This window comes from Chaetura pelagica, unplaced genomic scaffold (genome assembly GCF_000747805.2).
Source record: "Chaetura pelagica isolate M959 unplaced genomic scaffold, ChaPel_1.0 scaffold78, whole genome shotgun sequence".
Taxonomy (NCBI): domain Eukaryota; kingdom Metazoa; phylum Chordata; class Aves; order Apodiformes; family Apodidae; genus Chaetura; species Chaetura pelagica.
Window position 1 is genome coordinate 535,593 of NW_009954492.1, and position 20,118 is coordinate 555,710.

General features: G+C 36.9%; 1 protein-coding gene across 1 annotated transcript in view; it reads left to right on the forward strand.

The window, feature by feature from the left end:
* Positions 1–20,118, forward strand: part of CDKAL1 (CDK5 regulatory subunit associated protein 1-like 1) — a 434,593-nt gene that overhangs the window by 388,760 nt on the left and 25,715 nt on the right. The window contains exons 12-13 of the mRNA XM_010004517.1: positions 14,581–14,664; positions 17,452–17,616. Coding sequence (XP_010002819.1) covers positions 14,581–14,664; positions 17,452–17,616 — 249 coding nt within the window. The remainder of the gene's footprint in view (positions 1–14,580; positions 14,665–17,451; positions 17,617–20,118) is intronic.

Sequence of the window (20,118 nt, forward strand, 5' to 3'; positions counted from 1 at the left end):
GCTGACTTAAAAATTTCTTACTCTGTGGACACCCCAGAACAAATAAAATGTATCAAATAGAAACCCAAAGATAACTAGAAGTTTCTCCATGATGCCTTAGAGGATTACACTGTATTCTGACAGATATTTTTATATACATATATGTGGTTTTCTTCAAGGAATCATTACATTTTGAAGTGCTAAAATGCAGCAAAACTGTTAAACTATTTACAGTGAAAATAAATAAGAGTTTTCTACAGTTCCCTGACTTCATTATCTTCAGATTTTTTTATCTATAGCTACCATGAAATTACTTAAATAGCTTCTTGAAGGATATGTGTTTTAGGAAAAAATATATTCTCTTCACATTGTGTGCCATGTTTTCAGTATTGCTCTTAAAATATAGTAGTACTTATGAAGTTATATAAGAACAAACCAGTTAAAATTAATCAAGAACAGCTATAATCTAATGCTAAAGTAAAAATACATCCACATAAGATTGACTTGTGTCAGAAACAAGCAAAATAATGAACACCTAAACACACAAAAAAGGCTATAAAATGGAAAAGCACTCTGCTTGAATAACAGATTGCCCCTGTTTTACAGATGGGAAAACTGGGGCACGTAGAGAACTTAATTGATTTCCCTAGTGTCACCCTATAAATCATTGATGTGACAAGTCCTAAAGCTGATTCTGTGTGAGAGCTGTGCAGCTAACTCTTTGCCTGACTCTCTTCAATAAACAGATTCTGAAAGCATGTTCTCTTCCATGCAATAATTTATACTTGATGCATGAGAAGCCTGAAGTATGAGCAGATAATGTCATTTGATCTGTATTTTGCAAAAAGCCCTTCCAGATACTCTGTTCTACTTGATCCACTTCTTTCATGAACAGTTTTTGTGTTGCCGCCTTCTTTCCTTGTTCCATCTCCTTTCTCTTTGTGTAAATGAAATGGCATATCCTCTCTTGCAGGTTCTGCATTTATTTCATGCTCTCTTGAGTTTGGATCACATAACTCATCTCGGCCTCTCTGAGAGGCTAACCTCTTCTTCACTGGAGCTGGCTCATGAATAATTTCCTAGAAAGTGAGGCATTACCTCTTCTTCAGCCCTGGAGCAGAGTGAATATTAACTGTGAGCAATTATTACCAGTACCAGCCAGGTACCAGCTAAACCTGTGAGTGCTGCAGGCCCCTCTCAGCACTGGACTTTTGGAAATTACTACATGACTTACCAGGCCCCCTCGGCTATCTGGCCTCTGTATTAAGTCCTTGTTCACTTTTAATCAGTCCCATTTGTTAGTGCCATTTGTAAATACTGGCATTCAGCAGTCAGTGTCAGGGTCCTTTTGTGTGAGGATTGCTAGGTACTAGCAGCCATGAGCCTTTATGTCTCTTACCTTGCCATCTGGCCTTGACAGAAGGAAAGAGATCTGGCACAAACGTAGACTGTGTTCTTGGTTTGGGAGCATTTTCTCTGCATTTAGAAGGACCTTCAAGTCATTTGTAGCCCATGCATGCTCTGTCTTACCTCACTGCACTGTTGCTTAAAGGAATTGGGGGAAATGTTTGACAAATTTATTAAATTATCCGAATTTTTATGACAAAAATTAAAGAATATATTTTTGAAGTGCTTCAAATACAAATGTGACCACTTATCTCATACTACATGAAGAAATTCTGTCCTTGGTTGTGTATAAGAAATGAAAGGGCTAGTATTTCCTTTGTCAGAAGCTCTCTTCAGTGATTAAGTTTCTCAATATACCTCTAAAAATTTAGCAAAAACTCTGTCTAATGGCATTCAAGCATAACGAAATATAGCAAAATCCTCTGTGTAAAATACCTGGTGTGTTTTGTTTTGGTTTTTTGCAAACACGGCTATAAGTTGTTTTAATTTATGATCTTGAAAAATAAAAATAATTTTTAAAACCACACTATAAGGACATGCCCAACTTCATGTTAACTTAATCATGAAGCTGCTGATAATAACAAAGTGTTAGTTTGAAGGTTGGATAGAGTTTCAGTTTGGGCAGGAGTTGTTGTTCCATGACTTCTTTAGACATTTAGGCTCTTTTCATTTAAAAACAGGTTTTGAAGTGAGTGTATTAGGAGTTGGGAGGTATCTATTTTGTTATTTGTATTTTTCTGGAATTCTAAGGCTATGGTAGAAATGTAGGCTTTCCAAGCCATAATCTGTTCTCTTATTGATACTGCCTTTTCTCACACTTGTGATAGGCAGGCTTATTAATGACAATGTACACAAGTAGGAAATACTCAGGCGCTACACCTCGATGCCTGTGTAGGTTACATAACAATGCAACAAACAGGAGAGCTAGGGAAAAAAATTACCCCCCCTAGTTGCATAAAATGGATCAAAGTTACCAAAAGTTACCGGTAAGTAAGGCCTGCTGAGGTCAAGGGGTTTTTACACCATTCCACAGAAATCCTCTCCCCTGCTATGACAGCCTCTTGCTGTCTGCTCTCAGTCTGGCTCACTGAAACCAGTCTGGAGTTGGCACAGCTTCCTTACCTCTCCCATCAGATGAGAAGTGTCCCTGAGTGTGCCCCAAGGTGGTAGAAACAATGTGAAAATGTGCATGGTCGATCACATTGCTTCTGACAGGGTTGAAATTTAAGATCTGATCTTTGGTATCCAAAGCAGTAGATTTACTGTGTCCCAAACAATGTGGAAACATGTTGTTGTTGGATCTGAAGCTGGCAGTGTAACATGATTAGCAGAACTAACTGGTGGTGCTGATGAGATTGGTGGGGTTAGCCCCTTCATTGCACAAAACTGGTGCAAAGCCTTTGTGTTAACGAGTTCTGTTGTCACCATTTTCTGGTTCCAACCACTAACCGGGTTGCTAGCATATGAGGTTTATAACTGAGCTATGTCCTAACAACTCAACATTCAGCCGTGACAATATCAATTTTGCCCAAGCATAAATAGGAAGAACTTACGTCTTCCTTTTTTTTTTTTCACAACCTTTACTGAAGAATTAGGGAATCTTAAGAAGTAATAAGAAGCAGTTACATTAGCCCGTTCCCTTTGGTTTTAAAGTTCTGCAATTACAAATATTTAAACAAAATTTTCAGTTATTCTCAATTAAGTTTTTGCACAGTTTTCTGTTGATCCCTGTCTTCACTGTAATCCCTGTCAAGTTTCTAGAGCTTGAAAAACCTGAGTGACCTGACATGTTTATATCATTTTGGCTGTAATAGCTACGAAAGACAGAAGGACTGTAGTGCAAATATGTGGAGAGTCAGCTGGATGCAGGATATACTGGCTAAAGTTTTATATTAGCTAGAGTGGATCAAAATAATGAGTTTACATGAAGATGTGACATTTTTAGTGTGATAAATCGAGGTGCCATTTATACCACATCCTTTAGGAGAAATAAACAGTTGTAAAATTGTTTAGCCAGAAGCCTTCTTATTTTCAGGCGGTAGCTTCAATTCTCATTTCTTTGGTGTACTATAATAAAACCATAGGCCCTTTGCTTTCTTCTTTTCCGTATCAGCTCAGACGTGTTCACCAGTGTAGCATTTGAACCCAGCTATGGCTGTTATGCCAAGCAAATTTGTCTTCACAGTTGCATGAAGGAGTCTAAAATGTAAGTATCTCATGTCTTACATATCTGTTTAGTGTCATCACCTCACAGAAACTAGTTTGTGTTCTTGCTGCTTCTGACATAAAGAGATAAAACACAAAGGATAAGAGGCTGACACTGAGACAGAATTCTCTGTGGAGAATTCATAGTTAGCTGCTGAAGTGTGACAAAGGCAACCTAGGACTAGCTCAATTTGTGCCCCATCTCAATTGTCTAAAAGGCAATATAATAGCATTTTGCCTTTGAAAACCAGCTGGTTATTGTGCTTCTGCCTGAACTGGTGTAGAGAGGTGTGAAAGGGAAAATGGGCATAGATTGTGAAAGTGGAAAGCAGTAAACTTCATTTCTTTTTTTTTGTGGGGACATCACTTGTTCTCCTCCATGCTTGAAGCATCACAATGTGCTGAAGCTAAAGTAGGGATTTGTGACTCCTCCTGCCATGTTGTGAGGTGTGTTCATAGAGTCCCTTCAGCAGCAGAGCAATGTTTAGGGAAAATAAAGAACAATTGTCTCAAGCCAGGTGTGGTGGTAAAGTAAGACAAAATTACATGTTGGGCAATTCAGTAAGACCTAGGCAGAACAAGGAAAGAAGCTAGGTGAAATCTTACTGGTTTTAGTCTAAACTTGCTGAAGAGTTTTTCTCAGGAGTGGGAGTATTGTTTAGCTTTGCTCAGCTGTTTCATTCCAGTCAGGTATGGGGAAAATAGTACTCTGAGAGGAGGAAATGCAGAAGAGGAAAAAGAGCAGGGTAGGAAAACAAGGTGCTGAATACTGCTGACCTTCTGGTATGATCCAAGACTGAGTGAAGACAAGGGAAAAAACAAATGCATGGGCATTTCTCACTGTAGTCTTGCTAAATCCATGTGTGTGGGGGGGAAACTGTTCTTTTCTTCCTCACATAAGTCTAAACAATAGGTGGTCGCCCCCCAGTATTGGCTCGGGACAGTGTGACTTTGAGAACATTAGAAGACAGAATTGACAGCAGAAATACACCAGTGATTTCTGCCTAGTGTGCCCCTTTCGTTCGTATATTTCTTTTAGTGAATGGTAAATTACTATAAATAGACATTTGAAATAATTTTTCTCTGAAGAATTGCTGTATTTACGTGGCACATTCTGTTTATATGTCCAGGCTTTTGTCTCAGATGCATAAGTTCCTTTATTCTTTAGGCCCTCTTTCACAGCTATCAACCTCCTTTGAAGATGGTCAGCAAAGCCTGTCAAGACGGCTATTCCTTTCCTCACTAGTCAAGACTACTAAGAAATGTATAAAACTCCCTCTGAATTCCGATCTTCATGTATGCTGCAGACACTTATTTCTAATGTCTAATGCTGCCTCTTGCCATACCCACACAGAGGATTAAAAGCTCTGTCACACAACTGCTGAAGAATTTATTTATTTTTTTCTGTTGCTCTTCTGTTAGCAAAGGTTTTATACTGTAAGAAGTTTCAGGCCTGTCTAGCTACTGGATTGTTTAGTGTTTATATGCAAACCAATGTATGGGTTTTATTGATAATGTAACCGATATGCCTGGTTTGGAATTTGAAACATGCTAGGTAGAAACATAGTAGTCTGATGAGTGATGTGATATTCACAGAGCTGCAGCCAAAATACTGACATCAGCTGTAATTTTTTATTGAAAATCTAGTTTTTTAGAAGGGTTTATAATACGGTCTTAACACCTTGCATTAGAGGTTATAGCATGTTTTTTGTTGATCCATCTCAGTAATTAATTTAACCTGCAATTAAACTGTACAGCTTGTTTCACTTTTTGTCATGTTAAAATTCTCTTCAGTATAGAATGTTCCTGATCAGTTTGAATGATTGTAGAAACCCCTGGTGTCTTCCAATTTTTAAATCTTTACTATTGTCTGGGTTACCTAAGGACTTTTTTTGAAGAGAACAAGATTGCACACAGTGGTATAGGTGTTGATAAGAACTTACAAAGTAGTGAGGCCTTTAATTTGACATACTTTTTTTTCTGATGCAGTGCAAAAGGCAGTGAGCTGAGGTGTGTACAACAGCACACAATTGCATTTTCTGTGATAACTTTATGCATATATTCTAAAGAAGATGTTAAAAAGAGAAAACATACTCATTTTTCTTTTTCTTCTAGAACAGAAGAGATTTATTTTCCTTGAACTGATCTCTGTTAATGTCTTTTCCTGGGTAATAAAGAATTGGTCAGAAAGATGTTAGTATGCTAATGAAGAGGTGCATCTTTTCGTTGTTTTTTTTATATGCAAATAATTGGCATGCTGTTTAAAAATAGTAAAATGCATCACAACTAGTTTGACAGTAATGACTATTAAATTCTAAGCAACATGAAGTCACACTACATTTAGCACTATTTAATGAATCATTCACTTTGGTCCTTCTGTAAGCCCTTGATGTTATTTGTCATTCAGCACTCTGCCTGCAGAAGTGTCAGCAGTTCTAGGGTCCTCCCTTGCCTTACATTGAAGAAAATGCTGAAGTGTGTAATTTTTTATCATATATTGGCCACCTTCAAAATAAAAGAAAATAATACCATTATTCTATCCTCATTAATGTTAGCAGGTTCTGAGATGTTAGTAGCCTGGGATTCATGTATGCAAAAGGAGCTTTTTTTATTCTTTTGAAAAGAAAAATGATACATATTTATGACACTTTTAAAAACTCTTTCAGTTAGTGTCACCATTTTTTATTCTAAGTTCATTAGCTTGCAGCATTTCATTACTTATTTTGTGTGTAGTTAAATGTATTTATACACCTTTTAGTGGATTTTGTGGAAGAGTTGCGTTTGGTTTTGCGCACAGGGTCATTTTGGGCCTATTTTTTTTTTCTGTTTTATCCCATTTGCTCTTTGTCCTTAGATGAGATGAGCAGAGAACATTGGCTTCAGTTGTAGGATGAGCAGAAAAATTACACTGAAATTTTGGAGGGAAGCCAAACTCCAATTTTTTATGTATTTGATTTAAAAATATCGGGCTATAGATATATTCTAAGAGCACCCAGTCTTAAGTATGGGGTGTCCAGTATCATGTCAGGGATGATATTTCTGACTGTTGGTTTGTATTAATGCTGTCTTCACTTTATCAACTTTGTTCTTGCATCCAGTATTTTTACCTACTCCCAACTTATTCCTGCTTTCTCCTGTCTACAAAGCAGCAGCGTGCAGTTCTACCTGCAAGTAACTGGAGTTACACTGATGTTAGGGCCTTTGATTATCTCTGGCAATCCTCTCCAGCAGCTGGTGATGCTGAATCTGTGCTGCACACAGTATTACATTGATCTGTGCTACATCAGCACCCCTCTGACAGAGCCGCTGCTGAGCAGTTTCCATAGGGTAGACAAGACATTATTCTGAGAAAACAGTTCCTAAAGTAATTTACAGAGAAGTTACTTGATAGGGTGTTTACCAAGATGATTTATAAATTCGCATATAACTGATACTTGTCTGGGATTATGCAGTTGTTGAAAGAGATCACTGACACAGGAATTGCATATTGTTGCCTTAGCAACTGCCACTTCATATTGTGCTTAAATCAGTTGGAAGTATGCACTGCATATTAAGGAATTGCTTCCAACAAAACCAGCCAATCTTACATAATTGAAAATAATTTCAAAAAAGAAACTGAAGGGATGGCCTTTCCTAGCAAAGACCATCATATTTTTAAGCTTGGTAGCCTCACTTCACCACAGGCTTAGCTTAGTAAAAAAAAAAAAAAAAAGGCAAAATAAAATTTAATAAAACCCACACAAATACACAAAACAAAAACAAACAAAAAACAGCAAATATTTGTTTAGTTATACCACCAGAATCCATGTGATTGTCAAATTGGCTGGAAGTTGCAAATATTTTTAAAAGTTTCCTCTGAACTCCATTTTCCATTCTACATCAGCATTAATAGTGTAGTTTAATATGCTTACATTTTAAGTGTCAGGTTTCCTGAAGGGCAGACTTTTTAACTAGTTTTTTTGTTTCATTTGTGAACTGTTTCCAGTATGAAAGGGGAAGACCTTAAACATACTTTACCTACTCAGATTTTTCTTATTCCTATTTTGAACTGAACTTCTCATTTAGACGACTTCTGTAGGTAATTGCCATGGTTTTATGGGTTTTTTTAGATACTCTGAAAAAGAGAAAGGCAAGGCTTCTGCCAGTATTACATCAAGGCAGCTGCTGGAGTGCTCATGCTACATGATAGTTTAAAGAAAATCAGTTCTTCATAGAGAATTTCATATTGCTATAGCAACTTACTCAGCTTCATGGTCACTACTCTGTGAGCTGTGTAACAATCAGAATTGGATGTTGCTGATGTGGAAACAGAGTTGCAGAGACCACTAGGACACAGGGAGAGTCCCTTGGCAGCATCGTGCAGGATCCAGGATAAAACCCAATGATGCCACCTCATTCTTTTACTGCTTAAGCAGAGGTTTACAACAGAAAGATCCCAACGAGAAGCTGCTTTAAGAGGCAACATATCTGTCCCATTTCAGAAAACTTATTTTCCTTCTGTAATATTGTAGTCAATAAATACAGTTTGGAGAGGTAGTACGACAGAGTTGTCAACATGCTATATTTATTACCCCTTTTCTAGGCAATGAAAAGGAGAGACAAGCAAAATGCAAACTTACTGAATTGAAAAGGAATCAGATCTTACGAGGGCCAGTTGTCATTTTTAGGTCAGCGCTCACGTCTCTGAATATAATTTTCATCTGAACTGCATGGCAGGGTTTGTATGTGCTGGAAGAAGCTACATTTTCACAGCAGGACACCAAATCAAAATGAAGCAGTCAGATGCAGGTGCACAGTAATAGAAAGGATCTATTTTCCCTGAAGCATGAGCAATGGGCCAAGAAAGCAGAAGCAGTTTACTTCCACCTTTCTCCTCCTTCTCTCCCTGCCTTTTCCCTCCCTTGTAGCTGTACCAAAAAGTTCATAAGGAGACCAAAGAGAAGTTGTCTTCTTGCTCTTAATGAGCTGCATGGCCTGCTGCTGAAGGTCTGAGCCACTTCTTTGTTATGTTGATTGTGTGCTGACTGGCTGTCTTAATTTCTGCCTAATCCTTCCTTCCTACTTGTACAGCCTCAAGTCAGCCTGTGCTGAAAAATTGCTGAGTTTGTCCAGTGGGTATCTGTTGCCTGTGTCCATTCTGAATTCTTCAGTGATGCTGTGGAAAGAGCAGCACATCTGAAGCTTGTGTGTTTGGTTTGTTGTTTTTTTAAAAAAAAACAACAAACAAACAAAAAAAAAGGGAGTGGGACACTTTGCTTAGGTATTATTTTATAAATCATACATTTTATCTTAATCCTTTTAAAAGAAAATTCCTGCATCTTTGTTTAAAGATAGGCAGTTCAATAATGGTGGTTTGACAAAGTCAGCTGGGTTGGTTGACAGTGAAATGTGACACCTTGATGAACACTGGCTGCTTTTCACTTGGGATTCTGGAATGCTCAAGAGCAGAGTACTTCCCTAATGCAAAAATGACCACCCAGTGCTGCTTCCAAGGCTTCAAAAAAAACTGAGCAATGTAAGCAAGGGGAAAACACTGACTCACAGCAAGCGTTAAATAGTAAAATTTAGCCACACTGGACATACATTTCATACTGTGAGATCTATGTATGAGACTGAGAATTGTGTTTTCCATTCTAATAAGAGGTGTTGTAGGGCTGAGGCAGCATCATCTAGGTTTGAGAGGAGGCAAGTGTAGGAAATGAAATCTGTGTGGTGAATTCTGCAACTTACTCTGCACCACTGGAGTGGTCAGGTTCTCTGTTTCTTTCCTCAGGTGTAAAATGGGCCAGATACATGTTGTAAAGATTAATCTGACTGATGCTTGTGTGATGTGAAAGATACAGGACTCTAAATATTAATGTCACTTTGTGAATACATTTCTGCACAGGGTTGTGAATGAAACACCATAAAAAGGAGGCACCTATCTGTCTGGAGCTGGACAGCAGTGGTAGCATAAGCCTTAGTAAAGTTGCAGCTGTCTATGCTGTATGCTAGGAAAGTATTTTTATCCTGGCAAAACAACTTCCATGCTCAGGAGCTGAACTGTTTTAATGTTACTGTATTCCCATGTCCACTTCTAAACTTCTAACAACTCTGTAGAAAAGCTGAGACAAATCTATTCTTTGTCTCCAGCATTGCCTTCAGTACAGGAGATATGTATACACCCTAAATGCTGGAGGAGCAGTGCTGAATAGCAAGAAAAGAGCAGTACAAAGCAGAGTTTGTGAAGAGCTGGGTTCCAGTTTCATCAAAATGGGACCATGTCATAAGTTTCTACAAAGTTCTTTTTTACAGATTGTGACACACCTAGACTGGTCCGTCAGGAAGAGAAAACACCTACTGTTTGTAAATAGAAGGCTTAGAGACTGCTTAATTATAAATTATGAGAAGTTTGTTTTCTAATTATAGAAGGATTCAAGTGATTCATAAAATCAAGTCTAGAAGTTGTTCTCTGCTTTATAGGGAAGGACACATCATTGACGTAATTGTTAAAATGTATTTTAAATAATTAGGCCACAACTGAAAAATTGGGAGAGAAATAAACCAGAATTGATGTAGAATGAACACTTTCTAAACTTCTTTTGCTTAAACATTGTTATACTTAGTAAAGGTCAAAATATGCATGTTTACCAGAAATACTATGAACATGAGAGTAATCTGCTAAAATATAAACAAATTGTGACAGGTGTTTAGTTGGGTTTTTTTAATTGCCTGCTTTATTAAGTATTTAAATAACAAATAAAGGAAAGTAGCTTTTTGTGTGGCTTCCAAGCCCTGTGCTACGTGTTTTTCTCAGTGTTTGGGGTCAGAATTGAAGCCAGCCTCCTCCAATATCAGTGGAGACATGCTCGTCAGTTCCACTATGAATTGAACTCAGCCTCAAAGGAGGCTTTGACAGCTGTCTGCAAATCAGTGGAGATGACTGTATATGCAATATGCTTTCTTCTGTGGGAGAACTATAGAAGTACAGTGGCTATTAAATTTTTTTTTTTATTTTTTTTTTAGCCAAACAGAGACTCTTAAAACTAACAAAATTCAGAGAAAAAAACAATAAGGAAACAGTGGGAAAGATAATGTGCCACATGCTCTAGCTATAATAAGTTGAAGGCCATTGTTGAAGCTATGTAGCAATATTGTGTCAAAGAATGTAAACAGGACCTATTGTTGGTACCCATACTATTGCAGAATTTAAAAATCAATTTTGTGCTTCTTGTAATCCGTTCAGATTTGCTTAAAAAAAAATATATATATATGTATATATATAAAATTTGACTGCAGCCAAGAAGGGTGTTTGACATTTTTTACCATTCATTCATTTTAGAAAATCAGCCAACTGGAAAAAACTGCTTTTAATGGTATTCAGTAAAGGAAAAACTAAGTTTTGGAAATACCGTGTCAGAACTTCCTGTATGATAAATCCAACTTAAATAAAAGGTCATTATTTGATTACTAATTCTTAGACTTGCAAACTACCTTACAGTATAGGAAGTGATAGAACCAGCAGCACCTGTGTTATTCTTGATGCAAACAAATTCTGTGTGTGTAAGTGATATTACCAGGCCATCTTGGGATGAGGGAGGTTGCCAGGCAAGTTTTTAATTCAGTGTTATTTTCCTTATACCCTCCATAAAGCGGAGGGGGGGAACCTTGTTCTATAGGAATCTTTCCAAATTGAGATGCCAAGGTTGAGATTCTTCAGTTCTAGATGCTTTGTCAGAATTGTAGTTCCCTGAGAGTTGCAACTTGTGCATACCTGTGGAAGCAGATGAAAGAATATAAATAAAAATGAGATACAGATTTCTGCTGGTACATGCCTGAAAAAAAAATCATCAAAGATTATTATAATGATTGCTGTTGTTAGATACCATGTCTGGTTTCTGCATATTTAAATTCTTTCTGAGAAAGGTGAAACTTAGGCACTTAGAGATCCCAGGGGATTAATTGCAGAAATTATGACATATTCTACCTCTTGAACAACTTTCAATACTGAAGCTGCATTCTGCATACTTATATTTCTTCTTAATTATACTTCAATGCAGGATAAGTAGTAATTTTCTGTCTTACAAATGCATGTAGCCAATTAGTCTTGTAAATCACCAATACCCAATGGCCTAACTCATTAAATGGAATTTTCCTTTTCGGTTGTTATGGTAAAAGTCTGCAAATAGCTGAATATCATCTTCCTATATGAGCTCAGCCTTGGCCAAGGCTACAAATCCAGTAACTTGAGTGTGAACTATTCCTGTACTCATAGCATGCTGTCTCAGTCTTGTGAGCATGTGTGTCTAAGTATGTACATAAATTGGTATAGGCTGTTTGGCCTCTCTGCACTTTTAAGGCTACAATTTTAATGCTATGTGACAAATTTAGTCTTCCTGATTTCTTCCCATTCCCAAGAAATTCTCAGTCTAGAAGCTCTTGTCTGGCCCACTGAGACATGGAGACCTGAGCTTGTTTTGCTTATGGAAGCAAAGATAAGATAAATGGCCAATGTGTCTCTGAAGAAACCTCTGTTTATATCAAATGATCAAACGCAGGTGTTCTTTTCCTCTTCCCTTTGATTTTTTAAAAATTGTTTTTATTTTTACATATCATGCTGGCCATTCTGTCACCTGAGTATATGAAGGTAACACAAGTAGCTTAGACTACCTCAATGCCAGGATTCATAGAGACAATGAAAGCAGAATGTTAGAACCAGAGAGAACCAGGGAACCACAAGACAGTTGTGAAATGAGTTACAGACCCAGTGTTGCTTTGAGTCAGTTTTGCTGAGGTACAGTATTGGTAAAGAACACAATGTGAGGACATGACGTGGTGGTTGGCCATGGTGCTTTTCAGTGGTGGTGTATTTCCCCAAGGGTGAATGTTGCTTATCTAACATATCCTCCTCCTCTTTTTCATATTGCTTGACATCCAAGGCTTTTGCTGTAGCAGTACAGTAACATACTGGGTTGTGATTTTAAAAGCAATTATCTGAAATATTGTAGAAACAACAAAACCTCTCAGTTCAGGGGAAGTGTTCCCTGTAATCTTATTACTGGCGTGTTAATCTCCAGTGCCTTCTTGACAAGTATTTATAAAACTCCTCTGGGGATTTGAATTTAATAACTTTCTTCTTAAAAGCAAAGAACACCTTACTGTTTAGTGGAATGCAAAATGGTTACACTGGATTTAGGTTACTAAAATCTGAGCATGTTGTATCTGTTCTTATTTGTAATTGCAGGCTTCCCAGAGAAACATTAACAGAAATGTTAAATGTGCTATAAACAACTCTTAAACACATCTTAAAAGTATGCAAAATGATACATCTTTTCTACTATTAGGATTCTGTTACTGGATATGTAACTTGGGGCTCTGCTCTGTACCCCACACTCGTGGTCCTTGAGAATTAACTTGTAACTGCCTTTGGGGAGATGAGCTTAGTGCCCACTCTCTCCCCTCCTCTCCAGGGTTTACTTTGGAAATACTTCAGGTATGTGTACAGGGAAGGGTCAGCAAGATTTATTCCATGAAGTATTTCTGTTCAGCTATTAGAGAATTATATGCATATTGTGTGTATAGATATATTAATGTATACAGCATATATATATATACACACAGTAATGTAGATGTCATATTTCTGTTCTTATTTCTTCCTGTTCTTTTTTCTGCTATTGACTGGACAGTTCTGCCAATCCTAATCGTATCCTGATCTTTACTGCTTGTACCCTAAAGAATCAAAACATTAATAACTGATCTCCAGCTTCTTGCTTATTCACATGGACCTTATGGAAGCCTTTAAACTTCTACAGAGCATCTGCCACTAGGATGTGGTGGAAGTCTTTCAGGAGTGGGGAGGGTCTTGAATGCAGCTTTGCTCACAGATACTAAAAGTTAAAATGCAAAATCATTTTTGATTCTCAAGACAGTGACAGCAGTAAAAGCAGTGAGTAAATTTAACTTGCTCGACAGTTGTAATTTGCAGAATGCATTTGTCAAATAGTTTGGAAGTAATCCAGGGCACATTTGGATGAGGGAAAAAAAAAAAAAAAAGAAATGGGATCAGACTTAAAATGTGAGCTAAATGTCCCCCAAGGTTTGCAGAAACAAGGCTATAAACTTCATTATACCATTTTGTGATGGACAAAGCAAAAAGGTGTTGTGGGAGGGAAAAAGGTGTTGTGTTCAGGGAAAATCCAGTGTTGTTTCATATCTACTTGACACCTTAATGCCACTGATTTGAGTCTTCCACTTCACTAATTGTAAAACTGGTGCTTTCTTTTAACCTATGTTACTGCATTTGGAAGCTGGGAGATATAATTAAAACCCTGGGCTTTTTAGGCCAGTGTTGGTTTGGCCTTTAGTATCGCTGTGGCTGTGAATTGCTAAAACTCTTCTTCACTTAGTGTTTATAATATACAGTGTTGACTCCACTGTCATGGAAATTAATGTGATCTGAGCACAGCTTAGTGAAATCACCAAGAAGGGATCCAGAGATGCCCTATCATTGGAAACAACATGTGGATTTTAAATAAAAAGGAGGCAAATAGGTTAGCTTGGTGGCATCTCTAAGTCATGCTGCAGGTGCTTGCGTTTGGCACGGGGCAGTTGGCGGGGCAGAGGGGCAATGGTGTTACCCTTTTTGTCATCGAGCGCAGAATTTTATGCTGAAAGGGAGTTTTTTCATTAGTTGCATAAAGCCCTGCCAGGCTCTGTGCACATCTGCCATTCTTAAATTCTCTGTTAATAAGTAAAAGTTTTTATTTCTAAACTGGATTTTCATGTTAAGCCATTACAGCACCACAGTTCTACCCCTCAGTTCTGACTTTCAACCCTGTCTATTTTAGACAGTTTGAACTATGGCTTTCTCTGCCCCATTTTATTGCTGTCACAGAATTTCTTCAGAGAATTTTATTACTTCCAGTAAGAATTTTTGTTTGTTGTTGCAGCTCTCTACTGAGTGTAATTAATTATTTTTCTTTTCTGAGTCATTTGTCTTTTATTTTGCAGGTTGGTGAGAGGCAGAGAGTCCTGGTAACAGAAGAATCCTTTGATTCCAATTACTATGTTGCTCACAATCCTTTCTATGAGCAGGTATGGTTAAATGAACAAAGTAACATTTTCTTGTTTTATTTTGCTTTCTGATAGTCTCAGCAGCACAGTGTGCCACAGTGCAAAAAACAAGTAAAGAAATAAGAAGCATTTTCCAGGAAAGCTGTGACCATCCAGAGGAATTATTTATTAGATATTTTGTTTCTTTGCTGTAAATACAATTTACCTGAAATTGTATTCAGAAGTACACAGTAGCTCTAGGAACATACGGCAGGAGAAAGGTACATGCTATATATCTAAGTAACATTATTTGAATGGTTTAAGAAGCTCTAGATTATGGCAGTAATTTTAATTTCTATGTCTCCAAAGCATTGTTTTCTGAATAGCTGAATCTTGATAATTTCTGTACATATTTCAGAAAATCCTTTCAGGAAATGCCATTTGGAAAAATATGAAAAACAATTTCAGTCAGTGTCAGAAGCATCTTTAGATTAATACTGATATGTTGAATTTCCTTCTATGTACTTTCTACAAATTAATTATTTCCACACAGAAACTTTATCTTTGAGCTAAGAACAAAGTACAGCATCTATTTCACAAAATTATTATTTCTGTTTCTATTAGATATCTGGTTCACTTATTATTTTTTCCTCAGGGTTTTCTTTTTTATAGCTCTCTTTTTTTCTTTTGTTGCATCTTTAACCTCTGTCTAATCTTGTATATTGCTATTCCTTGCTTTTGTATCCCTATAGGGATTAAATATAAATTGTTTGGGGCTTTTTAGTGTTCAATGTTTGCTTTACAAAGGTTTCATTAATTTAAAGAAAAAACAGTATATGCAAAAAAATTGTATTTGTTTTATGGGATGTTTGTACCTTGTCTAATACAGCTCCTGATTGGGATTGGTAAAGAATACACAAATTACAAATAAAAATATTAGGAGCAATTTTAAATTGTATTATGGAAGAAATACTTTAAATTATTGAAATGTATGTCTTTTTCCTAAAAATGTTGTGTGTGGCATGCTTGTCAAAGGTAACATCCAGCTGTTTACCTAGGTAAGCAGAAGACTTGGTGCTAGTGACTACAGTGCTACACTGACAGACTCCATTGTACAACTGCAGATTACCTTTGCAGAGGTGTCAAAAGAGAGCTTACTGAAGAAAAAAAAATCAGTAGAAGGAAAATTATCTTCATCCTGGCTCAAACCAGGATATTAAATGGTTTTGGGGATCTAGTTTAAGTAGTTCATTGAACAGAGTAGTCTAAAGGGTACCAAGGGTACTTGGCCAGAGATGAGTCTTTCTGTTGGTATAATTTTATTTCTTAGAAATATGGCTGGAGATTTTTTAATAACAAATACTTACAACAATGTATGAGTGTATGCTAAGCTTGGCTGCTTGGTTCTTTACAGTACCTTCCAGATATTTTCATATATCCTGCTTCTTAAGAAGTAGTCACATACCCATGTGTCTCTCAGGATTTATATTCAGTTACTGCTATTTTGCATATGGGGATACCAAGATTTACAGAGGTCACAGGCCCAGTGATGCTAAATTACCTATTTTTTCTTCATGTTAAATTTGCCCAAGGTTGATTATGTGGGAAGAACTGTGATCTAGTTGCATTGTAATACTGTCTCAGCATTAGGAGATGGCCTCATGTTTGCCACTTGGTTCCACTCAGGTTTCAGCTTGCCCATCTCTGAAAGGCAAGGGTATCTGCTTTTCTTGGAAGATGCCTAGGAAGATCAGCAGAATCTTAGGGTCTGGAAACTCCTGCAGTCATGAAAACCTTGAGTTTTCAGGGAAAAAGGGAAACTACTGGTAATTATTTCCTCCAATTGGGACAATCAACACTTGCAATAGGTGAAATTGGAGAGGCACTATTTGGCAGAAAAATGCTCTCCAAATGTGGTTGGCATAGAGTTTTCCTCTGAAAATCCTCTGCACCTGTTGTCTGAAAATAAGCCATTTCGAGGTGTTTCAAGTTCACCATCCAGAAATCAAGATATGCATGTATTCTCTTTGAAAAACTCACGTTTGTGTGCAGATGGATTTCAAGTAAGTGAAAGTAAGTCCCTCAGATATAATTGTTTAGTCAGGAAATTACTTTTCTTTTTTTAACTGCTTTTCTACTTTTAGAGTTTTTAGAGTTTTTTATGCCATTTGTTTTTCCAGCAAAAAATGTTTCCCTGTGTTGGCCTCTTCTTTTGTAACATGCATGATCTAGGAATGTCTATTACATGATATCTTTTGTGTGACTTTCTTATGGGGCTGTCTGATACCATGGTTGTGGAAATTCAGGAAAGGCTGGCGTTGGTTACTGACCCAAGTAACAGAGTCATCCAGTTTTACAGACATTCATTTTCAATCACACATCTCAGCTGCACAATCAAAATAAGGGCTTGTGCAAACACAAACAGGGGCATAGTTTCTGTCCTGAAGCATTTGCACACTGAAAAACATTTAAGAAAATCTAAAAAAAGCATCATGAGCTAGATATGATAATAGAAAGCTCTACAGCAGTCTTTTTGGGTTCTGTAGTAAAAGTACCCTTGGGAACTGTTTGGGTGTGGATTCAAATGTTGCAACTTAGGCCCAATTTTCTTAAAAATATAAAAGCGTGACTCAAGGAATTGGTTGAGTCGAAAAACTTGAGGAGTGCAAGCTGGAGATGCTACTGCTCAAGTGTGATAGGGGCTACAGTGTGTGCTGGTGACTATTTTTAAAGATTTGCTCTGGTATTTCTCAAAAATTGTTTTCTGAGTCAAAGCTGGAGACACTGGTATCCGTTGTGGTATTTAGTAACTGTCTCTTTATTTGAAAGGTTCTTGTGCCAAAGAATCCTCTGCTAATGGGTAAGATGGTAGAAGTGAATATTTATGAAGCTGGGAAACATTTTATGAAGGGTCAGCCGGTGTCAGATGCCAGAGTTTACACTGCATCCATCACCAGACCGTTAGCAAAAGGAGAAGTTTCTGGTTTAACAGAGGTGAGTAAAAGACATTTTCTGCTTTACTACACTGGTAAAACAGCAACTGTTCAAGCGTAATGATTCCGTGCTATGTATCTGTTATCATTTTATAGTCTCCCTTTTATGTATGCATGAAGCTTTAATTTTTCCTGACAGATTGAAATCTGACTTTAAAAGCTGTTTTTGCTGGTGTCCCTGGCTTTTCTTTGCTGATTATAAAGGCAATAATACCCTTGTTTCTTGTTCCAGGGTGCATGATGAGGAAAGAGCTTACTAGAACTGGAAAGATTAAACACCAGTGATTATATAATTAAATTTTACTCAATTCTAGTTTAGTGGAAGGATTAATCTGTTTGTTTTAATTTACAAAGCTGTTTTTTAAAAATATGTATTGATTACAAGTCTGTTAAAAAAGGTCAAAATTGGGTCAGAGATTCAAATTAAATGATGAATAGAGGTACTGAATATTTTAAATATATTTTGGGAAAAGGGCAACATCTGATTTAGTCATATAAAGAAAATGAAACTCTCTTTAAAAGAGACCTGATCCTTATTTTAGACCTCAGTAGATATGGCTGTTTGCTAAGTATTCTCATACATTTCCTGGAGCTCTAGTTGTAAAAACTGATGGAGTGTGAAATGAAAATGTATATCACATTTCTAAGCACCATTTGATGTCCTTTCTCCAGCACTCTTGTTAGGATCTCCAAAAATATGTAGCAATAATTTAGCACATGAAAGAGGGATAATTAGCAGTTTATCAGCCACCTTCCTGCTTTTACAGTAAATTGTTGACAAGTATTAAAATATATATGCATTGTTGTTGAAGTTGTAAGTAATAGTATTTAAAAGAAATAATCAATGCACACCTTACATAACTAGTGTTAAGCTAAGATGAAGATCCTTGGTCTCTCAATAAACCTTGCTATGGCAACACAGAGCAACAATAGTGCACCTACTGAAGTGTGTTTGGCAGATCATGAAATTTGAGCACTATCACACTGCTAAACTCTCCTTTGAATACTGCCTGTGTGTATGTGTAGATGGGCCTCATAAGGAACTGTAAGAGGGAAAAACAGCCAAAACCTTAAAACTGTCTGGTTGGACTATGTAGCTGTTTAAACACAGCTCATTTTTTCATCAGAAATTTTTTTTTTTTTAATAATCTGCTGGAACACAACCAAGCCTGTCATTAAACTGAGTATGTGCTGCCAGGAGCTTGTAGCATGAGAATAAGCAAGCAGACGGTTGACTGAAATTCTGTATGTTAAAAATGAGAGATAAAACTATTAAAATGGAGGCTACTAATAATTTCCATAAGAACCCATTTAAATGTATAGACCTGCACATGCCCTTTGACTATGAATTCAGGTGAGTATTTATGAACAAGTACCTGGAGTTCCAAGTCAATGACAACAGCATGCAAATGACAAGGCAAATTGCTTTTCATGACTTTGTGGCTGCCAATGCTCCTTCAAGGCAGTATCTTATTTATGTTTGTTCCACTGAACATATTAAGAACTTCCACTTTATGGAAAAAAAGAGAATAGCAATACTTCAGTTAACGGTACATCTTTTGTACAGGGAAACTGCAGCTGAGGGCTTTTAATCACATTAGGCCAATGTGTAATAAATAGAACATGTGAGATTGTACTTTCAAAACAGTATATTTTATAAGGAAATTAATCATATGACCAAAAAAAAAGTTGTAAAAACTGAGAGCACCACAATGTGAGGATGTCAAAGCAAGCCACAAACCCATCCTAAGGAAGAAGAAACTTCTGTAAATGCTGTGATAAGTAGTAACTGCAATTATGTGCTCTCTTTCTCATCTGCTACATGTCCCTCAATATTTTTTTCTGACAAGTTCAGGGGGAGCACCACAAGAAATGTGGTGAGTTTGACAGAACAATTCTAGATCTGTTTCTTTACCCTGTTGGCTGCATGACTGGGGTGAGAAATTGGTCCAAAGAAATACATGAAGTAGGTCACCAACTGGAATCAACAGATCTGACTGTAAAAGGAGAATTCAATGTGTCACGCAAAGAGCAATGTACAGACTTCATAAAATGTCATTCATTGAAGCCAATAAGTATCAGTATTTATCAGGATATTTCTAGCGTATCATTTTATCATGCTTTTTCAAAATATGAAAAACACACCTAATACGTATATCCATTAATGTATTAATGATGGAGAATTTCTTAGCAGTTGTCATATTCTCATGAGAGAAAAAAAACATGATTGAGTAGATGGGATTAGAATATGGTCTTGACAATCAATAAGGTTAGGCTCTGTGACCAAAGTTGGGAGGAATGTCAGAGTCAGCGACTCAGGTTAAAAAGCTGTCAAAACAATCAGACTTACTGATTGTAGTGGACATAGTAAGTATTAAAATGCACAGGTGTTTGCCAGTTCTGTGTTTGTTTTTTTTGGTTTGCTTCAGCATGATTTTTTTTATTAAAACCTCTCTAAAGTGAATGATGTCTACATGTTGCACAATTTTACAGGAGGGCAAAT